The 23,744-nt window shown below is 51.9% G+C and overlaps 1 protein-coding gene across 4 annotated transcripts in view; it reads left to right on the top strand.

Annotated features, from left to right (window-relative positions):
* The window catches only part of tmem198b (transmembrane protein 198b), a 147,535-nt gene that overhangs the window by 109,996 nt on the left and 13,795 nt on the right, over positions 1-23,744 (top strand). For all 4 annotated transcript variants that reach the window (XM_038790149.1, XM_038790150.1, XM_038790152.1 and 1 more), the window contains 2 exons: positions 18,023-18,258; positions 21,840-22,076. In XM_038790149.1, the coding sequence (XP_038646077.1) occupies positions 21,914-22,076 (163 nt within the window). In that variant the 5' untranslated portion in view covers positions 18,023-18,258; positions 21,840-21,913. The remainder of the gene's footprint in view (positions 1-18,022; positions 18,259-21,839; positions 22,077-23,744) is intronic.

Below are 23,744 nucleotides of genomic sequence, written 5' to 3' on the forward strand. Positions count from 1 at the left end.
CATGTAACCGGAGTCAGTTGTCAGGACCTTGTTTACGTGCGCAGAATGTTAACAGACGACACGGACTCTTAGAGAGAGAGGTGCAGGCTGAAAGGTTTAAGAAACAGGTTTATTTGGGGGAAGGGGACTGTTTAGCACAGGGCTAAATCGCTGGCTTCGTAAGCAGACCAAGCAGGCCAGCAGCACGGTTCAATTCCCGTAACAGCCTCCCCGTACAGGTGCCGGAATGTGGCGACTAGGGGCTTTTCACAGTAACTTCATTGAAGCCTACTCGTGACAATAAGCGATTTTCATTTTCATTTTTCATATCTTTTGTTGCCCATCCCTAATTGCCCTGGAGAAGGAGGTGGTGAGCCGCCCTTCTGCAACCGCTGAAGTCCACCAAGTGTAGGTGCACCCGCAGCGCTGTTAGGGAGGGAGTTCCAGATTTGACACAGCGAAGGAACGGCCGATCTGTTTCAAAGTTAGGGGGGTGGGTGACAAGGCGCTGAACGTCAGGAGGGTTTTTGGGAGAGCAAATAGAAAGAAACTGTGGCAGGATGGTCCGTAACAAGAGAACACAAATTTAAGGTAACTGCCGAATGAACCAGAGGGATGTGCGGAGGAGAATCCTGCCCTTACACGGTGAGTTGTTACCATTGGGGTGCGCTGCTTGAATGGAGGCAGGTTCCACAATAACTTTCACAATGAAATTTGTGTAAATACTTGTAAGGGGGTGGAAGAGTAATTGCCAAATTGGCCTCGTCTGTCATTGTGGGACAAGACCTATCCTCCATGGATACCCACGCTGCAATGGGCCAAACTGCCTCCCTCAACCGTATCCATATTGTATCTTGTGACTTACATGGATTCTAAGAATGGATTTTAATGAGGTTATGAAAATTACTGGATTATAAGAGCTTTAATTACACTTGGAGCATGCTGCGAGTGAATGCTATTAATTATCACTAATGGTAATTTGAAGTGGAAGGATCCTGCTCAAACTCACCAGTGGGGATTCAGGTGAATTCTAATGGGCGAAGTAGAATCATAGAATCCTTACAGTGCAGAAAAAGACCATTCGGCCCATCAAATCTGCACCGATCCTCTGAAAGAGCACCCTCCCTTGGCTCACACCCCCACCCTAACCCCATAACCCCACCTAACCTTTTTTGGACACCAAGGGCAATTTAGCACATCCAATCCACCCTAACCTGCACACCTTTGGACTGTGGAAGGAAACCGGAGCAGCCGGAGGAAATCCACGCTGACATGGGGAGAACGTGCAGACTCCACACAGACAGGGACCATGTCAATTAGCCTGGTTTTCTCTGTCATAACCCCCCGCACTAAACTTACAGGGCGGGGTGATTGTCTTCCCCGAGTCCCTTGCAGAGTACGAGCCCCCCCATTAAGGGGGAAACTCAATCTATGTTGCATGTAAGGTCTGCCCGTTCGGCACGGACTGCCTTAGAACATAGAGTATAGAACAGTACAGCATAGAACAGGCCCTTCGGCCCTCGATGTTGTGCCGAGCAGTGTCCGAAACCAAGATCAAGCTATCCCACTCCCTGTCATTCCGGTGTGCTCCATGTGCCTATCCAATAACCGCTTGAAAGTTCCTAAAGTGTCCGACTCCACTATCACAGCAGGCAGTCCATTCCACACCCTAACCACTCTCTGAGTAAAGAACCTACCTCGGACATCCTTCCTATATCTCCCACCCTGAATCTTATAGCTATGCCCCTTGTAACAGCTACATCCACCTGAGGAAATAGTCTCTGAACGTCCACTCTATCTATCCCCCTCAACATCTTATAAACCTCTATTAAGTCGCCTCTCACCCTCCTCTGCTCCAAAGAGAAAGGCCCTAGCTCCCTCAACCTTTCCTCATAAGACCTATCCTGCAAACCAGGCAGCATCCTGGTAAATCTCCTTTGCACCCTTTCCAATGCTTCCACATCCTTCCTATAGTGAGGTGACCAGAACTGCACACAATACTCCAAATGTGGTCTCACCAGGGTCATGTACAGTTGCAGCATAACCACATGGCTCTTAAACTCAAGCCCCCCGTTAATAAACGCGAACACACTATAAGCCTTCTTCACGGCTCTATTGAGTGGCAACCTTCAGAGATCTGTGGACATGAACCCCAAGATCTCTCTGTTCCTCCACATTCCTCAGAACCCTGCCGTTGACCCTGTAATCTGCATTCAAATTTGTCCTACCAAAATGTATCACCTCGCACTTATCAAGGTTAAACTCCATCTGCTATTTTTCGGCCCAGCTCTGCATCCTATCAATGTCTCTTTGCAGCCTACAACAGCCGTCCACCTCATCCACTACTCCACCAATCTTACTGTCATCAGTAAATTTACTGACCCACCCTTCAGCCCCCTCCTCCAAGTCATTGATAAAAATCACAAATAGCAGAGGACCCAGCACTGATCCCTGTGGTACACCGCTGGTAACTGGTCTTCAATCTGAAAATTTTCCATCCACCACCACCCTCTGTCTTCTATGTGATAGCCAGTTACTTATCCAATTGGCCAAATTTCCCTCTATCCCACACCTCCTTACTTTCTTCATGAGCCGACCATTCGGGAACCTTATCAAACGCCTTACTAAAATCCATGTATACGACATCAACTGCTCTACCTTCATCTACACACTTAGTTACCTCCTCAAAGAATTCAATCAAATTTGTGAGGCAAGACTTACCCTTCCCAAATCCGTGTTGATTATCCCGGATTAAGCTGCATCTTTCCAAATGGTTCAGGGGCTGGCCGCCTTGACCCGGTTGGGAACTAACGGGAGCTGTGTCTAGTTATAGCCTTGAAAATAGACCTAAGTTCCTTTGATACAACTCAGTTTGGTCTCCCCTTAACATCATAAAACTCTCCTTCCCACTCTGTGTTTTATTTGATTTGATTTGATTTGATTTGTCACATGTACTGAAGTACAGTGAAAAGTATTTTTCTGCGGCCAAGGAATGTACACAGTACGTACATAGTTGACACAAGAATAATCAACAGGGAACATTGACAAATGGTACATCGAAAAACAGTGATTGGTTACAGTGTAGAACAAGGGGCCAAACAAAGCAGATACATGAGCAAGAGCAGCATAGGGCGTCGTGAATAATGTTTTTTTATCATAGAATTTATAGTGCAGGAGGCCATTCGGCCCATCGAGTCTTCACCGGCTCTTGGAAAGAGCACCCTACCCAAGGTCAACACCTCCACCCTATCCCCATAACCCAATAACCCCACCCAACACTAAGGGCAATTTTGGACACTAAGGGCAATTTATCATAGCCAATCCACCTAACCTGCACATCTTTGGACTATGGGAGGAAACCGGAGCACCCGGAGGAAACCCACGCAGACATGGGGAGAACGTGCAGACTCCGCACAGACAGTGTTCTTACAGGGAACAGATCTGTCCGAGGGAGAGTCGTTGAGGAGTCTTGTAGCTGTGGGGAAGAAGCTGTTCCTATGTCTGGATGTGCAGGTCTTCAGACTTCTGTACCTTCTGCCCGATGGAAGGGTCTGGAAGAAGGCAATGCCTGGGTGGGAGGGGTTTCTGATAATGCTGTCTGCCTTCCTGAGGCAGCGGGAGGTGTAACAGAATCAATGTGGGGGTGGCAAGCGTGTGTGATACGTTGGACTGAGTTTACCACACTCTGCAGTTTCTTGCGATCTTGGACCGAGCAATTGCCATACCAGGCTGTGATGCAGCCAGATAGGATGCTCTCTACCGCACATCTGTAGAAGTTTGTGAGAGTCGATGCAGACATGCCAAATTTCTTTAGCTTCCGTAGGAAGTAGAGACGTTGTTGGGCTTTCTTGACTGTTGCATCAACGTGAATGGACCAGGACAGACTGTTGGTGATGGTGACGACCCTCAGGAACTTAAAGCTATCGACCATCTCCACTTCGGAGCCATTGATGCAGATGGGAGTGTGTGTCGTGCTGCACTTCCTGAAGTCGATGATCAGTTCCTTGGTCTTTCCAACATTTAGAGAGAGGTTGTTTTCGGTACACCATGCAACCAAGTGATTTATCTCCCTCCTGTCGTCTGTCTGATTTGCCATTGGAGATACGACCCACCACATTCGTATCATCCGCAAACTTATAGATTGCGTTGGAGTTAAATCTTGCCACATTGTCATGTGTGTATAGGGAGTACAGTGTACTCACAGTAGAGGTACTTCTCCAGACATTGGTGCCCCTGTGTGGTCTCTCAGTGCAAAATCTCATGCTGCGCAGCACAGTGGGTTACCCCCAGTGTCCTGTACAATATTGTACCCTTGACCAACATCACCAAAAACAGATCATCCAGACATTATCACATTGCTGGTAGTGGGAATCCGGCTGTCCTCCAATCAATGGTTGTGTTGCCGTGAAACAGAATTTCATTGGCTGTAAGCGTGCTGGGACAACTGAGGCCGGATTATCCATCGACGGCATCCTCTGATTCGCCGGCAGCGTACTCGCGCCCGTGGATTTCCCGACGCATGGGGGTGCCCACAATGGGAAACCCCGTTAGCCGGCTGCCGGGCTGGAGGGTCCCACTGCCGGTGGGGGGGGGGGGGGGGGCGCACCCCACCAGGAAACGGGTGCGGCGGGACGGAGAATCCCACCCAATACCTTTGAAATGTCCGCGCAAAGGTATTTGCTGAACGTTCGATATACAGGCCCTCAGCCGAATGAAGTGGAGCAAAAAGAGCACCAAAAGGTGACATTCAGAAAAGAGCATAAGAATTAGGAACAGGGGGAGGCCACATTCCTTTATTAGGCATGGCCTACACGTGACTCCAGACCCACAGCAATGTGGTTGACTCTTTTAAAATAAATTTAGAGTACGCAATTCATTTTCCCAATGAAGGGGCAATTTAGCGTGGCCCATCCACCTACCCTGCACATCTTTGGGTTGTGGGGGTGAGACCCACGCAGACACGGGGAGAATGTGCAAACTCCACACGGACAGTGACCCGGGGCCGGGATCGAACCTGGGACCTCAGCGCCGTGAGGCAGCAGTGCTAACCCACTGCGCCGCCGTGCCACCCTATGTGATTGGTTCTTAACTGTTCCTCTGAAATGGCCGAGCGAGACACTCACTTGTGTTCAAAGAGCTACCACTACCTTCTCCAGGGAAATGGGCGACACCTGGGTCCTGTGAATGAATCAAGAGAAAAAGGAGTGAGAATCATGGGGCGCGATTCTCCAAAATGGAGACTAAGTGTTCGCGCCGTCGTGAGCACCGTCGCGTTTCATGGCGGCGCAAAACGGGGGCGGGGACGACCGATTCTGGCCCCCATAGGGGCTGGAGCGGTTCACGCCCCTCCAGCCTTACATCCTGGCGTGGACTGGGGGGCAGCGCCAAACGACGCATGCGCGGTACACTCGCAGAACGCTCCGGCCCCGACGCAGCATGTTGCGGGGGTTCTGGGGCCGGAAGCGCAACAAAGTAGGACTGGGGGCGGGGGTGGGAGGGGGGGTGGGAGAGTACGGCCCACCGATCGATGAGCCCTGATCGCGGGCCAGACCCCATCGGAGGACCCCCCCCCCCGGTAAAGGAGCGCTTTTCCCCGCCCCACAGGCCGCTCCGCCGACCCTTCGCACAGAGTTCCCGCCGGCGCCCTTCACCCCTGGTCGGTGCCGGCGTCCGTGTGGCCGCTCAGCCCATCCGGGCCGGAGAATCGGCAGGCCCGGCGCCGGGCCAAACACACCGGCGCAATTGGCGCCGATTCTCCGCTCCTCGGAGAATCGCGCCCCGGCCTCGGGGCGGCGTGGCGCGGTTGAGGCGATTCTCCGGCCCGCCGCGGGGCTCGGAGAATCTCGCCCATAGAATCCGCGGAATGGAGACAAGCCCATAGCTACTAGCAGCAGCAACAAAAGGTTGTGAAAAGTGCTTTTATGAGGAAGGGAGGCCCCCCTGTGGCTTATCGTCTTTGGGATTGTGCCAGGCGATCGGTTACATCAACCTGCGGGAGACCCTCACCTGAAAGACGACACCTCCAGCAGTGCTGTACTTCCTCGGGAAGTGCCGGCCGGATTTGGTGCTGGAATAACGCGCACGGAAAAACGCTGGAAACACTCAGCAGGTCAGGCAGCAAATGGGGAAAATAAATAATTTCCCGTCCCCTCCGAAATAGGTTCCCGCCACGGGTTCCCTGCAGCACATGGGCAAGCCATGGCACTGACCTCGCTGGGACCGGGTGACCCCGGTCTGCCGCTGGAAAACACGCCAGGCCAGAGTTAACGTCTCAATGACCCTTGAGAAGGGCCCTCAATCTGACCCGCTGAGCAGTTCCTGTTTTTATTTCACAATTCCAGTGCCTGCAGCGTTTTGGCTTTTAGTTCCGGGCTCAGGTCTGCAGCGTGGGATTTGAACCTACAACCTTTCGATACAACGTTGGTGGTGCTATCCACCGAACTACAGCTGACAGCTAAATGTTCACCTACCTTAAAAGAAGAGAGAGATCATTTGGACTCGCAGCGGATTTTCATGTTGCCTCGTTCGTTTAATAAACTACCAGCAACCCCCGCACTACAGAAAATAGTTACAGACTCCTATTTACTGCTAATTAAAGCTGCAACATAAATGGTACAAATCCTGCACTAATTACAGCAGTGTCAATGTGAAAAGATATAATTTAGTTTGAAAGCTCGTTCTATATCTGGGCAACCCTTTTAATTCAGAGCCTTGTGGCTTCTTTGTTGAGTCTAATTGCTTCTTGATTCCGAGGTCTTCAGTCTTCCTGTTTCTTGGGGGGGGGGGGGGAAGAGTAGAGTGAGGGGGAGTCATTGGATAGCACGTTCTAAGAGTTGGCACAAGCACGATGGGCTGAATGGCCTCCTGTGCTATATCACTCTGCGATTCTCTTTTTCGGAATCTCCCTGTAACTCCGAAGGTTCTTCCTTTCTGCTTCCCCCTTCTGCGATGTGCATTTTTCTCCGCTCGCTTGTTTTATGTTTTCCCAAGCACATTGCTTTACCTCGGAGCAACACCGCGTACTGTTTGTTATTTCTGATATCCCAGGGCGGTACATGCTTCCTCGTTATGTGTGGATCGTACACTACTTGCTGTTAGGGTGGGTGCTCGCAGCGTGTTGGGGAGATGATGGCGTGGTGGCAATGGCATTTTGTCCAAAGACTATTGCTCTGAGGACACTCCGTTCAAACGGGATGGAGAACAAATGCTGGCCTAGCCACTGACACCCACATTGCACAAAGGAACAAAGCAAAAGAAAAAACCCCCTTTACACTATTACAGAGTCGATGGTAGCCATGATGTGGAGATGCCGGCGTTGGACTGGGGTGAGCACAATAAGAAGTCTGACAACACCAAGTCAAAGTCCAACAGGTTTGTTTCAAACACTAGCTTTCGGAGCACTGCTCCTTCCTCAGGCTCCTTCCTCACCTGAGGAAGGAGCAGTGCTCCGAAAGCTAGTGATTCAAAACAAACCTGTTGGACTTTGACCTGGCGTTGTCAGACGTGTTACTGTGCCCATTATTACAGAGAAACCAAGTTCACGCCATTGTTTAAAGACCTTTGATGGTCTGAGTTATAAGGAGAGGCTGGATAGGCAGGGACCTTTCCCCCTGGAGCGGAGGAGGCTGAGGGGTGATCTTATAGAGGTGAATAAAATAATGAGGGGCATCGATTAGGTAGATAGTCGATATCTTTTCCCAAAGGTAGAGGAGTATAGAACTAGAGGGCATAGGTTTAAGGTGAGAGGGGAGAGATACAAAAGAGACCAGAGGGGAAATTCTTTCACAAAGAGGGTGGTGAGCATCTGGAACGGGCTGCTGGAGGCAGTGGTAGAGGCAGGTACATAGAACATAGAGAACATAGAAAAATACAGCACAGAACAGGCCCTTCGGCCCACGGTGTTGTACTGAACCTTTGTCCTAGATTAATCATAGATTATCATAGAACTTACAGTGCAGAAGGAGGCCATTCGGCCCATCGAGTCTGCACCGGCTCTTGGAAAGAGCACCCTACCCAAGGTCAACACCTCCACCCTATCCCCATAACCCAGTAACCCCACCCAACACTAAGGGCAATTTTGGACACTAAGGGCAATTTAGCATGGCCAATCCACCTAACCTGCACATCTTTGGACCGTGGGAGGAAACCGGAGCACCCGGAGGAAACCCACGCACACACGGGGAGGATGTGCAGACTCCGCACAGACAGTGACCCAAGCCGGAATCGAACCTGGGACCCTGGAGCTGTGAAGCAATTGTGCTATCCACAATGCTACCGTGCTGCCCTTAAGAACAAATTAATCTACACTCCATCATTCTACCGTGATCCATGTACCTATCCAATAGCCGCTTGAAGGTCCCTAATGTTTCCGACTCAACTACTTCCACAGGCAGTGCTGAGGCTGTTTAGCTCACTGGGCTAAGTTGCCGGCTTTGAAAGCAGACCAAGCAGGCCAGCAGCAAGGTCCGATTCCCGTACCAGCCTCCCCGAACAGGTGCCGGAATGTGGCGACTGGGGGCTTTTCACAGTAACTTCATTGAAGCCTACTTGTGACAATAAGTGATTTTCATTTTCATTTCATTTCATCCCATGCCTCCACTACTCTCTGGGTAAAGAACCTACCTCTGACATCCCCCCTATATCTTCCACCATTCACCTTAAATTTATGTCCCCTTGTAATGGTTTGTTCCACCCGGGGAAAAAGTCTCTGTCTGTCTATCTATTCCCCCTGATCATCTCATAAACCTCTATCAAGTCGTCCCTCATCCTTCTCCGTTCTAATGAGAAAAGGCCTAGCACCCTCAACCTTTCCTTGTAAGACCTAATTTTGTCCTTTTAAAAGCAGTTAGACAGTTACATGGGCAGGGTGGGTATAGAGGGATATGGGCCAAATCCGGGCAAGTGGGACTAGCTCAGTGATAGAAGGTGGGCGGCAAGGACAAGCTGGGCCGAAGGGCCTGTTTTCATGCTGTAACCATCTATGACTCTCTGACCCGAGAACTCTGATAATGATTGGCCCATTCAGAGCTTTTAAATCTGGATCAGGCAGTTAAGCTCATTAAATTGCTTTTTATATGGTGGATCCCACCTTCTCCCCATTTTTAATTCATTCCTGGGACATGGCTATCACTGGCTGGGCCCACATTATTACCCATGTCTAATTGCTCTCGAGAATTATCCCACAGCATGGGAAAAGGGCTGTCCAGATATAGAACAAAGATTTCAGACTAAATGATGTCTTTGCACTTTGACATTCCTGTAATTAGTGCAGGTTCTGTACCATTTACGATCCAGCTTTAATTGCCCTTGAGGAGGTGGTGGGGAGTTGCAGTCTGTGTGGGGTAGGAGCACCCACTGTGCTGTGAGGGACAGAGCTCCAGACTTTGACCCAGCCACAGTGAAAGAACGGTGATACATTTCCAATTCAGGATGGTGGTGGTGTTTCCATGTGTCTGCTGGTTTTGTCCTTCGGGATGGTAGATGCCGTGGGTGTGGCAGCTGCTGTGGGAGGAGACGTGGTGAGTTGCTGCAGTGCCCCGTGTATACAGTGCACACCGCTGCTATTGTGCATTGATGGTGGTGCTTTGAATGTTTCAGGAACTGAATGGGACGCCAATATCCTTCAATCCTCCCATATCTTCTAACTCCACCTACCCATCTTCTCTCTCTAATACTGAATCCCACCTACCCACCGTCGTCCCATATCCCTCACTCCCACCTCCCTCAATCCCACCTACCCACCATCTCCCCATATCCCTCACTCCCACCTCCCTCAATCCCACCTACCCACCATCTCCCCATATCCCTCACTCCCACCTCCCTCAATCCCACCTACCCACCATCTCCCCATGTCCCTCACTCCCACCTCCCTCAATCCCACCTACCCACCATCTCCCCATGTCCCTCACTCCCACCTCCCTCAATCCCACCTACCCACCGTCTCCCCATATCCCTTACTCCCACCTCCCTCAATCCCACCTCCCTCAATCCCACCTACCCACCGTCTCCCCATATCCCTCACTCCCACCTCCCTCAATCCCACCTCCCTCAATCACACCTACCCACCGTCTCCCCATATCCCTCACTCCCACCTCCCTCAATCCCACCTCCCTCAATCACACCTACCCACCGTCTCCCCATATCCCTCACTCCCACCTCCCTCAATCCCACCTCCCTCAATCCCACCCACCCACCGTCTCCCCATATCCCTCACTCCCACCTCCCTCAATCCCACCTACCAACCGTCTCCCCATATCCCTCATTCCCACCTTCCTCAATCCCACCTACCCACCATCTTCCCATATCCCTCACTCCCACCTACTCACCTTCTCCTCATATCCCTCAATCTCACATATCCACCGTCTCCCCATATCCCTCACTCCCACCTCCCTCAGTCCCACCTACCCACCGTCTCCCCATATCCCTCAATCCCACCTCCCTCAATCCCACCTACTCACCTACTCCTCATATCCCTCAATCTCACATATCCACCGTCTCCTCATATCCCTCAATCCCACCTCCCTCAATCCCACCTACTCACCTTCTCCTCATATCCCTCAATCCCGCCTACTCACCTTCTCCTCACATCCCTCAATCCCACCTACCCACCGTCTCACCATATCCCTCAATCCCACCTCCCTCAATCCCACCTACTCACCTTCTCCTCATATCCCTCAATCCCACCTACCCACCGTCTCACCATATCCCTCACTCCCACCTACTCACCTCCTCATATCTCTCAATCTCACATCCACCGTCTCCCCATATCCCTCACTCCCACCTCCGTCAGTCCCACCTACCCACCGTCTCCCCATATCCCTCAATCCCACCTCCCTCAATCCCACCTACCCACCTTCTCCTCATATCCTCTATCCCATCTCCCTCTATCCCAGCTACTCACCTCCCCATATTCCTCACTCTCTCGTATCCACCTTTTCTCCATATCCCTCAATCCCACCACCCTACCATTTTCTCAACCCCCCCCCCGCTGTTGAAGGAGCCTTGGTGAGTTGCTGCAGTGAACCCTTGTAGATCAGTCATTTGCAAAGTCAGGGTCGCAGTCCGCGGACAGGCGTTGGGAGGGTCGTGGGGCCATAGGTCGCAGCGACCCTCCCAACACCTCAAGAGTATTGACAGTCAGAGAGATCTAGGTGTACAGATCCACAGGTCACTGAAAGGGGCAAGACAGGTGGAGAAGTTAGTCAAGAAGGCAGACGGCATGCTTGCCTTCATTGGCCGGGGCATTGAGTATAAAAATTGGCAAGTCATGTTGCAGCTGTATAGAACCTTAGTTAGGCCACACTTGGAGTATAGTGTTCAATTCTGGTCGCCACACTACCAGAAGGATGTGGAGGCTTTAGAGAGGGTGCAGAAGAGATTTACCAGGATGTTGCCTGGTATGGAGGGCATTAGCTATGAGGAGAGGTTGAATAAACTTGGTTTGTTCTCACTGGAATGACGGAGGTTGAGGGGCGACCTGATAGAGGTCTACAAAATTATGAGGGGCATAGACAGAGTGGATAGTCAGAGGCTTTTCCCCAGGGTAGAGGGGTCAATTACTAGGGGGCATAGGTTTAAGGTGCGAGGGGCAAGGTTTAGAGGAGATGTACAAGGCAAGTTTTTTACACAGAGAGTAGTGGGTGCCTGGAACTCGCTGCCGGAGGAGGTGGTGGAAGCAGGGACGATAGTGACGTTTAAGGGGCATCTTGACAAATACATGAATAGGATGGGAATAGAGGGATACGGACCCCGGAAGTGTAGAAGATTTTAGTTTAGACGGGCAGCACGGTCGGCACAGGCTTGGAGGGCCGAAGGGCCTGTTCCTGTGCTGTACTTTTCTTTGTTCTTTGTTCTTTGTTCCCGATCGCGGGACGAAATGCCAAACCGGCACAACCGGCTTTTAAAAAGGCCGGCCGTCCCGCGCTTGCGTGCTCCCTCAGCTGTGCAGGCCCAGGGCCCAGTGAGGCAGACCACCTCCTCGTGATGTCAGCACGCTGACCCAGCAGCAGATTCTTTGAAAACATCAATGGAGCCTTATAACATAAAACATACAGTGCAGAAGGAGGCCATTTGGCCCATCAAGTCTGCACCGACCCACTTAAGCCCTCACTTCCACCCTATCCCCATAACCCAATAACCCCTCCTAACCTTGTTGGACACTAAGGGCAATTTATCACGGCCAATCCACCTAACCTGCATGTCTTTGTACTGTGGGAGGAAACCCACGCAGACACGGGGAGAACGTGCAGACTCCGCACAGACAATGACCCGAGGCTGGAATTGAACCCGGGTCTCTGGCGCTGTGAGGCAGCAGTGCTGACCACTGTGCCACCATGCCCCCTTGTGCCCCTGAAAATCAGGATGCAGAGTTAGTGTGTGTTATGTGGAGGGAAGTACTGGCAGATGAAAGTTTAAAACCCTCAAAACTTCAAAGGCATTTGCATGGCGAGTTCAGGGACAAACTTCTTGGCTTTTTTTTCAACGGATGCAGTGAGATCTTAAATCATCAGCTGAAGTCCTCAGTAAAAATGTAACATTGAATGAGCAGCATGGTAGCATGGTGGTTAGCATAAATGCTTCACAGTTCCAGGGTCCCAGGTTCGGTTCCCGGCTGGGTCACTGTCTGTGTGGAGTCTGCACGTCCTCCCCGTGTCTGTGTGGGTTTCCTCCTGGTGCTCCGGTTTCCTCCCACAGTCCAAAGATGTGCGGGTTAGGTGGATTGGCCAGGCTAAATTGCCCGTAGTGTCCAAAATTGCTCTTAGTGTTGGGCGGGGTTACTGGGTTATGGGGATAGGGTGGAGGTGTTGACCTTGGGTCGAGTGCTCTTTCCAAGAGCCGGTGCAGACTCGATGGGCCGAATGGCCTCCTTCTGCCCTGCAAATTCTATGATAATCTATGAAGTGAGATCGTGAGGACCAAGCCAGGCTCAGCTGTCACGTTAAAGGTAATCGAAAATGGTGGATCGTGAAGTTCGGGCTGCGTGGGTCGCAAAGGTCGACTGGCGTGGGTCCCGAAGGATGTCCAGTCGGTAAAAATGGGTCCCGGGCAAAAAAGTTTGAAAAACACTGTCGCTGTACAATGTGCGTCAGTGGTGGAGGGGCTGAATGTCTGTCAGTGGGGGTCCCAATCATGCGGGCCAATTTTGTCCAGGATGGTCGCGAGCTTCTTGTCTGATCTGCACCTGCCCAGGCAAGTGGAGAGTATTCCAGCACACACTCATGACTTGTGCCTTGTAGACGGTGGACATGCTTTGGGGAGGCAGGGGGTGGGTTGCTAGTGGCAACTAATTCTGTGGGAAACAAAGGTTAACCTCTCATAAAGACCCAGAGGATATCAGTTGCCATGGCAACCTTCAGGCACTGACATTCCCCACAAGTAGGCGTCCGACAAGCCAACCGCTTATTTCAGAACAGGGAAAAAGAAAAAGAAAGGTCTTCATTCGTATAGCGCCTCTCACCGCTACTGCAAGTCTCAAAATGCTTTATGGCCGATGAAGAGCTTGTTTGTGAGCTGTCCGCACTGCTGCAACGCAGGAAACAAATGGATCATGGACGAAGAAGAGGTTTAAAATGGGAGCAGGGATGAGAGACTTCAGTCACATCGAGAGACTGGAGGAGTTGGGACCGTTCTCCTCACAGCAGCGAAGGTTATCGGGAGATTTAATCGCGACGTTCAAAATCAAGGGTTTTCACAGAATAGATGATGAACAACCGCTTCGGTGGAAGAAGGATCGGTGGATAAAGGACACAATTGACGGTGATTGGTACCTTAACCAACGATGATATCTGGCGGCACGGTAGCACAGTGGTTAGCACTGTTGCTTCACAGCGCCAGGGTCCCGGGTTCGATTCCCCGCTGGGTCACTGCCTGTGCGGAGTCTGCACGTTCTCCCCGTGTCTGCGTGGGTTTCCTCCGGGCGCTCCGGTTTCCTCCCACAAGTCCCGAAAGACGTGCTTGATAGGTGAATTGGACATTCTGAATTCTCCCTCTGTGTACCCGAACAGGTGCCGGAATGTGGCGACTAGGGGCTTTTCACAGTAACTTCATTGCAGTGTTAATGTAAGCCTACTTGTGACAATAAAGATTATTATTATTACATCCAATAGAGCACTTACAATTTCCAGCACAGTCCATTCAGCCAATCTTGCCATGCACGCTATCTCCGTTTAAATAAACCTATTCCCACCGCCCTGCTCTCTCTCTCTCTCTCTCTCTCTCTCTCCAGGTCACTCCACATTCCTACATCTCACTAATAAAGATTATTGTGAAATAAAAACAGAAAAATGCTGGAAATGCTTGGCATCTGCGGGGTGAAAATGAAATGAAATGAAATGAAAATGGCTTATTGTCACGAGTAGGCTTCAATGAAGTTACTGTGAAAAGCCCCTAGTCGCCACATTCCGGCGCCTGTCCGGGGAGGCTGGAACGGGTGAGAAAGAGTGTTAACGTTTCAGATCATTATCACACTTCATCAGGAGTGAAGTCATCATGAAGGGTTCATTAATGTCCTTTAGGGAAGGAAATCTGCCTCCATGTGACTCCAAACCCACAGCAATGCGGTTAACATGTAAGTGCCGTCCTGAGATAGCTGGGGCGAGACGCTCATGTGCAATGAAAGATAACCTCACCTGTTCCTTTGGCAATGTGAAAGGTGATGGGACGGTATTCGAAGAAAGCCAGGAGATCCTCCCAACGTCAGGATATCAGTCAGCCAGAAAATCACTCCACTCCTTCTCGCTATGTGAAAAATGGCTGCCGCGCTCACTTTTCAACGTCAATGATCGCAAAGAACTTTGAGAGGCGGCGCAATGGAAATTCAAGTCTATTCTTCCTGAAACATTTGGAGGCAATAAATAGTTACATTTCTAACTGAAGAATTGCAAGAGGTTACCTTGAGGGGAAAGAAGATAGTTCCAACGGAAAGGAACAAATCTCCAATCTCATTTTATCATAATGCCCTCATTGGATGAGTATCATACCTCATTAACCTGTGCAAATATATGCAAATTCTGACAAATTAATGATTTCCCAAGTGTTGGATTTTACACTTTGCGAATTGAATTAATTACAGAGTGGGAACAGATCTAATCAGTGAGAAGCTGCTATCTCACATGATTTACTGGAAAAATAGGCTTTTTAAAGAGGAGAATTCGTAATTGTTGCTTTTGAAGTTCGAAGTTTTAATGGGAGAAGCTTCTCGAGGTTGTGTTTCACAAACTTCACTGGACAAGCGAGGGCCACATTGAGATATTGAGATGGTCGCCTGCTCATCTGAAGGTGGAAATGGGCCAGCAACACATTTTAAAACACCTACATTTAACATCCAGAACATGTGATAGGCAAGGTGCAGAGTAAAGCTCAAATGAAAAATGAAATGAAATGAAAATCGCTTATTGTCACGAGTAGGCTTCAATGAAGTTACTGTGAAAAGCCCCTAGTCGCCACATTCCAGCGCCTGTCCGGGGAGGCTGGTACAGGAATCGAACCGTGCTGCTGGCCTGCCCTGGTCTGCTTTAAAAGCCAGCGATTTAGCCCAGTGAGCTAAACCAACACTTTCCACTCACTCCCAGGACAGGTACAGCACGGGGTTAGATACAGAGTAAAGCTCCCTCTACACTGTCCCCATCAAACACTCCCAGGATCGGTACAACACGGGGTTAGATACAGAGTAAAGCTCCCTCTACACTGTCCCCGTCAAACACTCCCAGGACAGGTACAGCACGGGGTTAGATACAGAGTAAAGCTCCCTCTACGCTGTCCCCATCAAACACTCCCTGGACAGGTGCAGCACACGGTTAGATACAGAGTAAAGCTCCCTCTACACTGTCCCCATCAAACACTCCCAGGACAGGTACAGCACGGGGTTAGATACAGAGTAAAGCTCCCTCTACACTGTCCCCATCAAACACTCCCAGGACAGGTACAGCACGGGGTTAGATACAGTGTAAAGCTCCCTCTACACTCCCCATCAAACACTCCCAGGACATGTACAGCACGGGGTTAGATACAGAGTAAAGCTCCCTCTACAGTGTCCCCATCAAACACTCCCAGGACAGGTACAGCACGGGGTTAGATACAGAGTAAAGCTCCCTCTACACTGTCCCCATCAAATACTCCCTGGACTGGTGCAGCACACGGTTAAATACAGAGTAAAGCTTCCTCTACACTGTCCCCATCAAACACTCCCAGGACAGGTCCAGCACGGTGTTAGATACAGAGTAAAGCTCCCTTTACACTGTCCCCATCAAACACTCCCAGGACAGGTCCAGCACGGTGTTAGATACAGAGTAAAGCTCCCACTACACTGTCACCATCAAACACTCCTAGGACAGGTACAGCACGGGGTTAGATTCAGAGTAAAGCTCCTTCTACGCTGTCCCCATCAAACACTCCCAGGACAGGTACAGCACGGGGTTAGATACAGAGTAAAGCTCTCTCTACACTGTCCCCATCAAACACTCCCAGGACAGGTACAGCACGGGGTTAGATACAGAGTAAAGCTCCCTCTACACTGTCCCCATCAAACACTCCCAGGCCAGGTACAGCACGGGGTTAGATACAGAGTAAAGCTCCCCGCAGTGTAACAAGCATCAGGCAGGTTATGTGAGAATGCTCAAAGCTGGTGATGGGAGTCAAATCTTCTGGCTGAGAACATGAGGGCAGCACGGTAGCATGGTGGTTAGCATAAATGCTTCACAGCTCCAGGATCCCAGGTTCGATTCCCGGCTTGGGTCACTGTCTGTGTGGAGTCTGCACGTCCTCCCTGTGTGTGCGTGGGTTTCCTCCGGGTGCTCCGGTTTCCTCCCACAGTCCAAAGATGTGTGGGTTAGGTGGATTGGCTATGCTAAATTGCCCGTAGTGTCCTAAAAAGTAAGGTTAAGGGGGGGGTTGTTGGGTTATGGGTATAGGGTAGATACGTGGGTTTGAGTAGAGTGATCATTGCTCGGCACAACATCGAGGGCCGAAGGGCCTGTTCTGTGCTGTACTGTTCTCTGTTCTATGTTCTATGACACATGGGTGCAATTACCACCTGACCTCTGACCACCCCCCACCTCCCCACCCCACCCCACTCATCGCCCTCCCCACCCCCCACCTCCCCACCCTACCCCACTCATCCCCCTCACCACCCCCACCTCCCCACCCCACCCCACTCATCGCCCTCACCTCCCCACCCTACCCCACTCATCCCCCTCACCACCCCCACCTCCCCACTCCACCCCACTCATCGCCCTCACCTCCCCACCCCGCCCCACTCATCCCCCTCACCACCCCCACCTCCCCACTCTACCCCACTCATCCCCCTCATCACCCCCACCTCCCCACCCCACTCATCGCCCTCACTACCCCCACCTCCCCACCCCACTCATCGCCTCACCTCCCCACTCCACCCCACTCATCCCTCTCACCTCCCCACCCCACCCCACCCCACTCATCCCCTCACCTCCCACCCCACCCCACTCATCCCCTCCCCACCCCCACCTCCCCACCCCACCCCACTCATCCCCCTCACCACCCCCACCTCCCCACTCCACCCCACTCATCCCCCTCACCACCCCCACCTCCCCACTCCACCCCACTCATCCCCCTCCCCACCCCTACCTCCCCACCCCACCCCACTCATCCCCCTCACCACCCCCACCTCCCCACTCCACCCCACTCATCCCCCTCACCACCCCCACCTCCCCACCCCACCCCACTCATCCCCCTCCCCACCCCCACTTCCCCACCCCACCCACTCACCCCCTCACCTCCCCCCCTCCCCACCCCACCCCACTCATCCCCCTCACCTCCCCACCTCCCCACCCCACCCCACTCATCCCCCTCACCTCCCCACTTCCCCACCCCACCCCACTCATCCCCCTCACCTCCCTACCCCACCCCACTCATCCCCCTCACCACCCCCACCTCCCCACTCATCCCCCTCACCACCCCCACCCCACTCCACCCGTCCCCACTCACCACCTTCAACGTGACTGCGCAGAGTTTAAAGAAGTCCCACGTGCAGGTTTCTGAAGTCAACTAAAGACGTGGCTTTGTTTTCCAGGTGCGGCGTTGTGAACCCGTCTGGGACAGGTCAACGGGCTTTGACCTTCGCAAGTCAACGACCAAGTGCTGGGACCGTCCGTTCCGCTGGTTTTCAAATGAGGCAGCTGAGAGTACAGGGGGCAGGGCTTCGCGTGGACACAGCTCAGCGTGCACCCTGCCAGTAGAATGTTCAGCGCCTGCTTCGTCCACTCAGTAATACGGGGAAGGTTGCAAAGCAGCTGAAGCCTCGAGCGGGTGAGTGCCCCAGCTGCCAGTCACCTTCCCCTGCTCCTATCCTGGCTATCCATGAGAGGGGAAGCACCTCATTTCAAACCAAAGTCTTTGGCGGAACGCAGCACAGAAAGAGGCCATTCGGTCCATTTTGCCTGTTGCCAGATCTCCAGCAGAGCAATCCAGCTAGTCCCGCTCTCCTTCCCCATCCCCGTGTCCCAGCAGAACATTCCTCTCTAGTGTTTATCCAATTTCCGTTTGAGATTTCGTACTGGACCTGTGTCCAGATCACAACAACACGATGTGGAAAAACTATTTGGCCTCTTGTACTTTTGCCATTTTCCATAAATCTGTGTCCCTCTGGTTACCCACCCTCGTGCCATTGGGAACAGTTTCTCCAAACCCAGCTAAACACCTCACCATTTTGTTTCTGATCTCTACAGTGCCTTTAATAGGGAAACTGTGTTTGACAATGACCCATGTAAGGACAGGTGACCCGTGGGTCTGGCAAAGAGGTCGGTTTTAAGGAACGTGGTAAAGGATGAGAGAGCGATAGGGAGGTGGAGTGGTTTAGGGAGGGAATTATGGAGCTCAGGACCCAGGCAGCTGAAGGCACAGCCATTAATGGCAGAAGCACGGTAGCATAGTGGCTAGTACTATGGCTTCACAGCGCCAGGGTCCCAGGTTCGATTCCCGGCTTGGGTCACTGTCTGTGCGGAGTCTGCACGTTCTCCCCCGTGTCTGCATGGGTTTCCTCCGGGTGCTCCGGTTTCCTCTCACAGTCCAAAGATGTGCGGGTTAGGTAGATTGGCCATGATAAATTGCCCTTGGGTTAGATGGTTTTGCTGGGTTACAGGGATAGGGTGGAGGTGTGGGCTTAAGTGGGGTGCTCTTTGCAAGAACCAGTGCAGACTCGATGGGCCGAATGGCCTCCTTCTGCACAGTAAATCCTATGATTCTATGAGAGCAAGTCGGGGTGTCCACAAGAGGCCAGGACAGGACAGAGCCGGACTCAGTATCGTCCGTCCCCTTGTGGCACATCATTCATTTCGCCCATTGGTGAAAACGCAACGGCAAGTTGTACTTGTACAATTAACAAACTAGATCACCTCAGGGTGCGTCACAGGAATTTTATCAAACAGAATTTGAGATCAAACCACGTTAGGCACGATTCGGCCAGTGACCAAAAGCTCAGTAAATGGGGAAGATATTAAGGAGTGTCGCAAAAGAGGAGAGAAGTGGAGAGGGTTAGGATGGGAATTCCAGAGCTTGGGGCCCCGGCAGCAGAAGGCATGGCCGACAATGATGGAATGTCTAAAATTGGGCAATGCTCAAGAGGTCAGAATTGGAGAAGTGCCGAGATGCTAAAGGATTGTAGGGATGATATACCTTCAATTCACAGTGAGGCAGAGAGAGCGAGTGAACAGTAGGCTTTGTTAGTCATGAACTTGCCTAGCCAGAGTCAGTAGTACAGATGAATGCTGCCCACAAGAGGCCGGCATATATATGGCCCCGGTGTGGGCGGAGCCAGAGGCGGAGCCATACCAGGGTTACAGTACAGTACCTGGAAGCAGTTCATATCACCACTTCCAGGTCATAGGTCACAGGTTATGGTGTCATGCATGCATTATGGTGAATACATTCACCACAAGGGTTTAAAGAGATTATAGAGTCATAGACTCACAGAGGTTTACAGCATGAAAACAGGCCGTTCGGCCCAACTTGTCCATACCACCCAGTTTTTACCACTAAGCTAGGCCAAAAGATGTCCAGCATGTTGCTCTGTCTCTCTGTGCTTTTTCTTCCATCTTTCCTGGGATTTGGGGGTCGCTGGCTGGGCCAGCATTTGTTGCCCATCCCTAATTGCCCTTGGGCAGCGCGGTAGCATAGTGGTTAGCACAATAGCTTCACAGCTCCAGGGCCCAAGATTTGATTCCCGGCTTGGGTCACTGTCTGTGCGGAGTCTGCACGTCCTCCCCGTGTGTGCGTGGGTTTCCTCCGGGTGCTCCGGTTTCCTCCCACAATCCAAAGATGTGCAGGTTAGGTGGATTGGCCGTGATAAATTGACCCATAGTGTCCAAAATTGCCCTTAGTGTTGGGTGGGGTTACTGGGATATGGGGATAGGGTGGAGGCGTGGGCTTGGCTAGGATGCTCTTTCCAAGAGCCGTTGCAGACTCGATGGGCCGAATGGCCTCCTTCTGCACTGTAAATTCTATGATTCTGTGAATAGAGTGTCTCACTCGGCCATTTCAGAGGGGCCGTTAAGAGTAAACCACATTGCTGTGGGTCTGGAGTCACATGTAGGCCGGCAGATTTCCCTCCCTAATGGACATTAGTGAAGCAGATGGGTTTTACAACAATCAATGATAGTGGCTGCGAATTTGAGATTTATTAATTGAATTTAAAATTCTACCAGCTGCCGTAGTGGGATTAGAACCTGAGTCCCCAGAGCATTAGCCTGGACCTCTGGATTACTAAATTCAATGACGTTCAATGGCATTAGCATTGCTGAATCCCCCACTATTAACATCCTAAGGGTTACCATTGATCAGAAAATGAACTGGACGAGCCATATTAACACTCTGGCCAGCAGAGTAGGTCCAAGGCTAGGAATCCTACTGCGAACCCATCTCCTGACTCCCTACGTCCTGTCCACCATCTACAAGACACAAGTCACAGTGTGATGGAATATTCTAACTTGCCTGGATGAGTGCAGCTCGAACAACACTCAAGGACGTCGACACCATCCAGGACAAAGCAGCCCCGCTTGATTGGCACCCCATCCACAAACATCCATTCCCTCCACCACCGATTAACAGTGGCAGCCGTGTGTACCGTCTACAAGATGCACTGCAGTAACTCACCAAGGCTCCTCAGACAGCACCTTCCAAACCCATGACCACTACCACCTTGAACGACAAGAGCAGCAGATACCTGGGAACCCCTCCAAGTGACAAGTCACTCACCATCCTGACTTTGAGTAGATCATAGAATTTACAGTGCAGAAGGAGGCCATTCGGCCCATCGAGTCTGCACCGGCTCTTGGAAAGAGCACCCTACCCAAGGTCAACACCTCCACCCTATCCCAATAACCCAGTAACCCCACCCAACACTAAGGGCAATTTTGGACACTAAGGGCAATTTATCATGGCCAATCCACCTAACCTGCACATCTTTGGACTGTGGGAGGAAACCGGAGCACCTGGAGGAAACCCACGCACACACGGGGAGGATGTGCAGATTCCGCACAGACAGTGACCTCGCGGGGAATCGAACCTGGGACCCTGGAGCTGTGAAGCCATTGTGCTATCCACAATGCTACCGTGCTGCCATATATCGCCATTCCTTCCATGTCAAAGTCCTGGAACTCCCTCCCTGTCAGCACAGTGGGTGTACCTACACCTCAAGGACTCCAGCGGTTCAAGAGGGCAGCTCAGCACCACTTTCTGAAGGGAGAATTAGGGTTGGGCCGAGTCAATGATGCCCACAATTCGTAAGTGAATTTTTTTTTAAAATGAGATGGCCATACACCACCACCTCCCCGGATACCCATTTCAATATTCCTTTCCCTGTGTGACATCTTCTGTTTGGTTTTTTTTTTCAGCATCTCTGACCTTGAATGGAAGCTACCCTTTGACCTCTTGCTCTGACTGGCTGCTGCTATAGACTCGCAAAGCCATGACCTCGACACTTCGAACTTTGCACTTTAAACTCTTGACTCACGGCACGGGTCAGGGTGAAATCCACACCTGTGGTCAGGAGATCGATCGGAAGTATGACATTGTTCCCTCTGTGGTCTGCGCCATGTGTTGCCTCTTTGGGATCATTTACTGTTTCTTTGGTAAGTGTCAGGTAGGGGGTGGGGTGGGGCGTGGGGAGGGGGTGATTATTTGAGTATTATTAAATTTGTTGTTTTCATTGATCCCCTGAAATGAGCAGAGTGACCACTGGATGGTCGGGGGGGGGGGGGGGGGGTTACTTATTTAATCAGTGGTGGGAAGTGAGTGCTACCAATCCCTAATTGTGCTTGAGAATTAGTGGTGGTGGCTGGATATCAGCGTCCTCTGTAGCCTGGTCGCCATGTTGGGGGCTGGTTTAGCACACTGGGCTAAATCACTGGCTTTGAAAGCAGACCAAGGCAGGCCAGCAGCACGGTTCGATTCCCGTACCAGCCTCCCCGAACAGGCGCCGGAATGTGGCGACTAGGGGCTTTTCACAGTAACTTCATTTGAAGCCTACTCGTGACAATAAGCGATTTTCATTTCATTTCTATGTTGGTGCCGAGCGGCGGTTGCTGGCTGGGTTGCCATCGCTAAAGCTAAAGCTGTTCTCCTGCATGATCACAGTGGGTAGAACGCCCACAACCACAGTCAAGCCATCACCAAGAATCGAGGGACAATTCATGCCATGGGCGGAATTTAACGGAAACATTTCTAAGTTCATTTGTGGTCGGTTTTTCAGGGACTTGCCGGTCGGCTGGACCAGTGGGTTGCTCACCGCTGTTCAACGACACTTAGTCCCTTTTTTGTGCCCTGGGGAGTTTCTCATTGATTTAGCCCACGCTTAGGGCGGGATTTTCCCACCAGCCAGCCGTGCGTTTTTATGGGGTGACGGCAGCCTGCCAGTGAGATCTACCGTCCCGCCATTGTCAACGGGCTTTCCCACCAGCGTGAACGGCCTTAGAATTTTTTTCGTCACTGGGGAGCTGAACGCCGAGATCGGGCCGCCATTTTGAAAGGGTGCCATAATCTCGAAGTGAGCTTGTGGGTCCCCCTCACCCCCCCCCACCCATAGGCAATGTCACTCCCCCCCCCCCCCCCCCCCCCCCCCCCCCCCCACATGGGCACTACCCCACACCCACCAAGCGAGGACGCCCTGCTCTGGGGTCCCTGGGGGCTTCCCTCGGCAGGCCCACCCCCCCCCCGATCTCATTTACAGGCCCCCCCCATCCAGGATCTCCACCCGTCACCCCCCTCCAGCCTCCCAGAGGCCCCTACTTACCTGCCCATCATCCCCATCCTCCCAACCTCCTTTCATAGCATGGCCTCCCTCAGGCCCTGACTATTTGCAGTGCTACACTGGCACCTGGGCACCCTTGCACTGGGACCCTGTCTATGCTCCTGCCAGCTGGGCAATGCTAAGGTGTCCGCTGGGCAGTGCGAAGGTACCTACTGAGCAGTACCAAGTGTCTGCTGGGCAGTGCCAGGGTGCTCATTGGGCAGTGCCAGGGTGCTCATTGGGCAGTGCCAGGGTGCTCATTGGGCAGTGCCACGGTGCCAGCTGGGCAGTGCCATGGTGCCCGCTGGGCAGCGCCACGGTGCCCACTGAGGAGTGCCATGGTGCCAGCTGGGCAGTGCCAGGGTGCCCACGTTCCAGATGGAGGCGTAAAAACTGCCCGGAAGCCCACGGGAGGCTTCACCCGGAATCTACCAGCCTGGTTGCGCTTGAGCAAAAATGCAACGTGGCCAGTAGATTGTGCCCATGGAATCCCCTCAGTCAGAAAGAAAGA

This window comes from Scyliorhinus canicula, chromosome 2 (genome assembly GCF_902713615.1).
Source record: "Scyliorhinus canicula chromosome 2, sScyCan1.1, whole genome shotgun sequence".
NCBI lineage: Eukaryota > Metazoa > Chordata > Chondrichthyes > Carcharhiniformes > Scyliorhinidae > Scyliorhinus > Scyliorhinus canicula.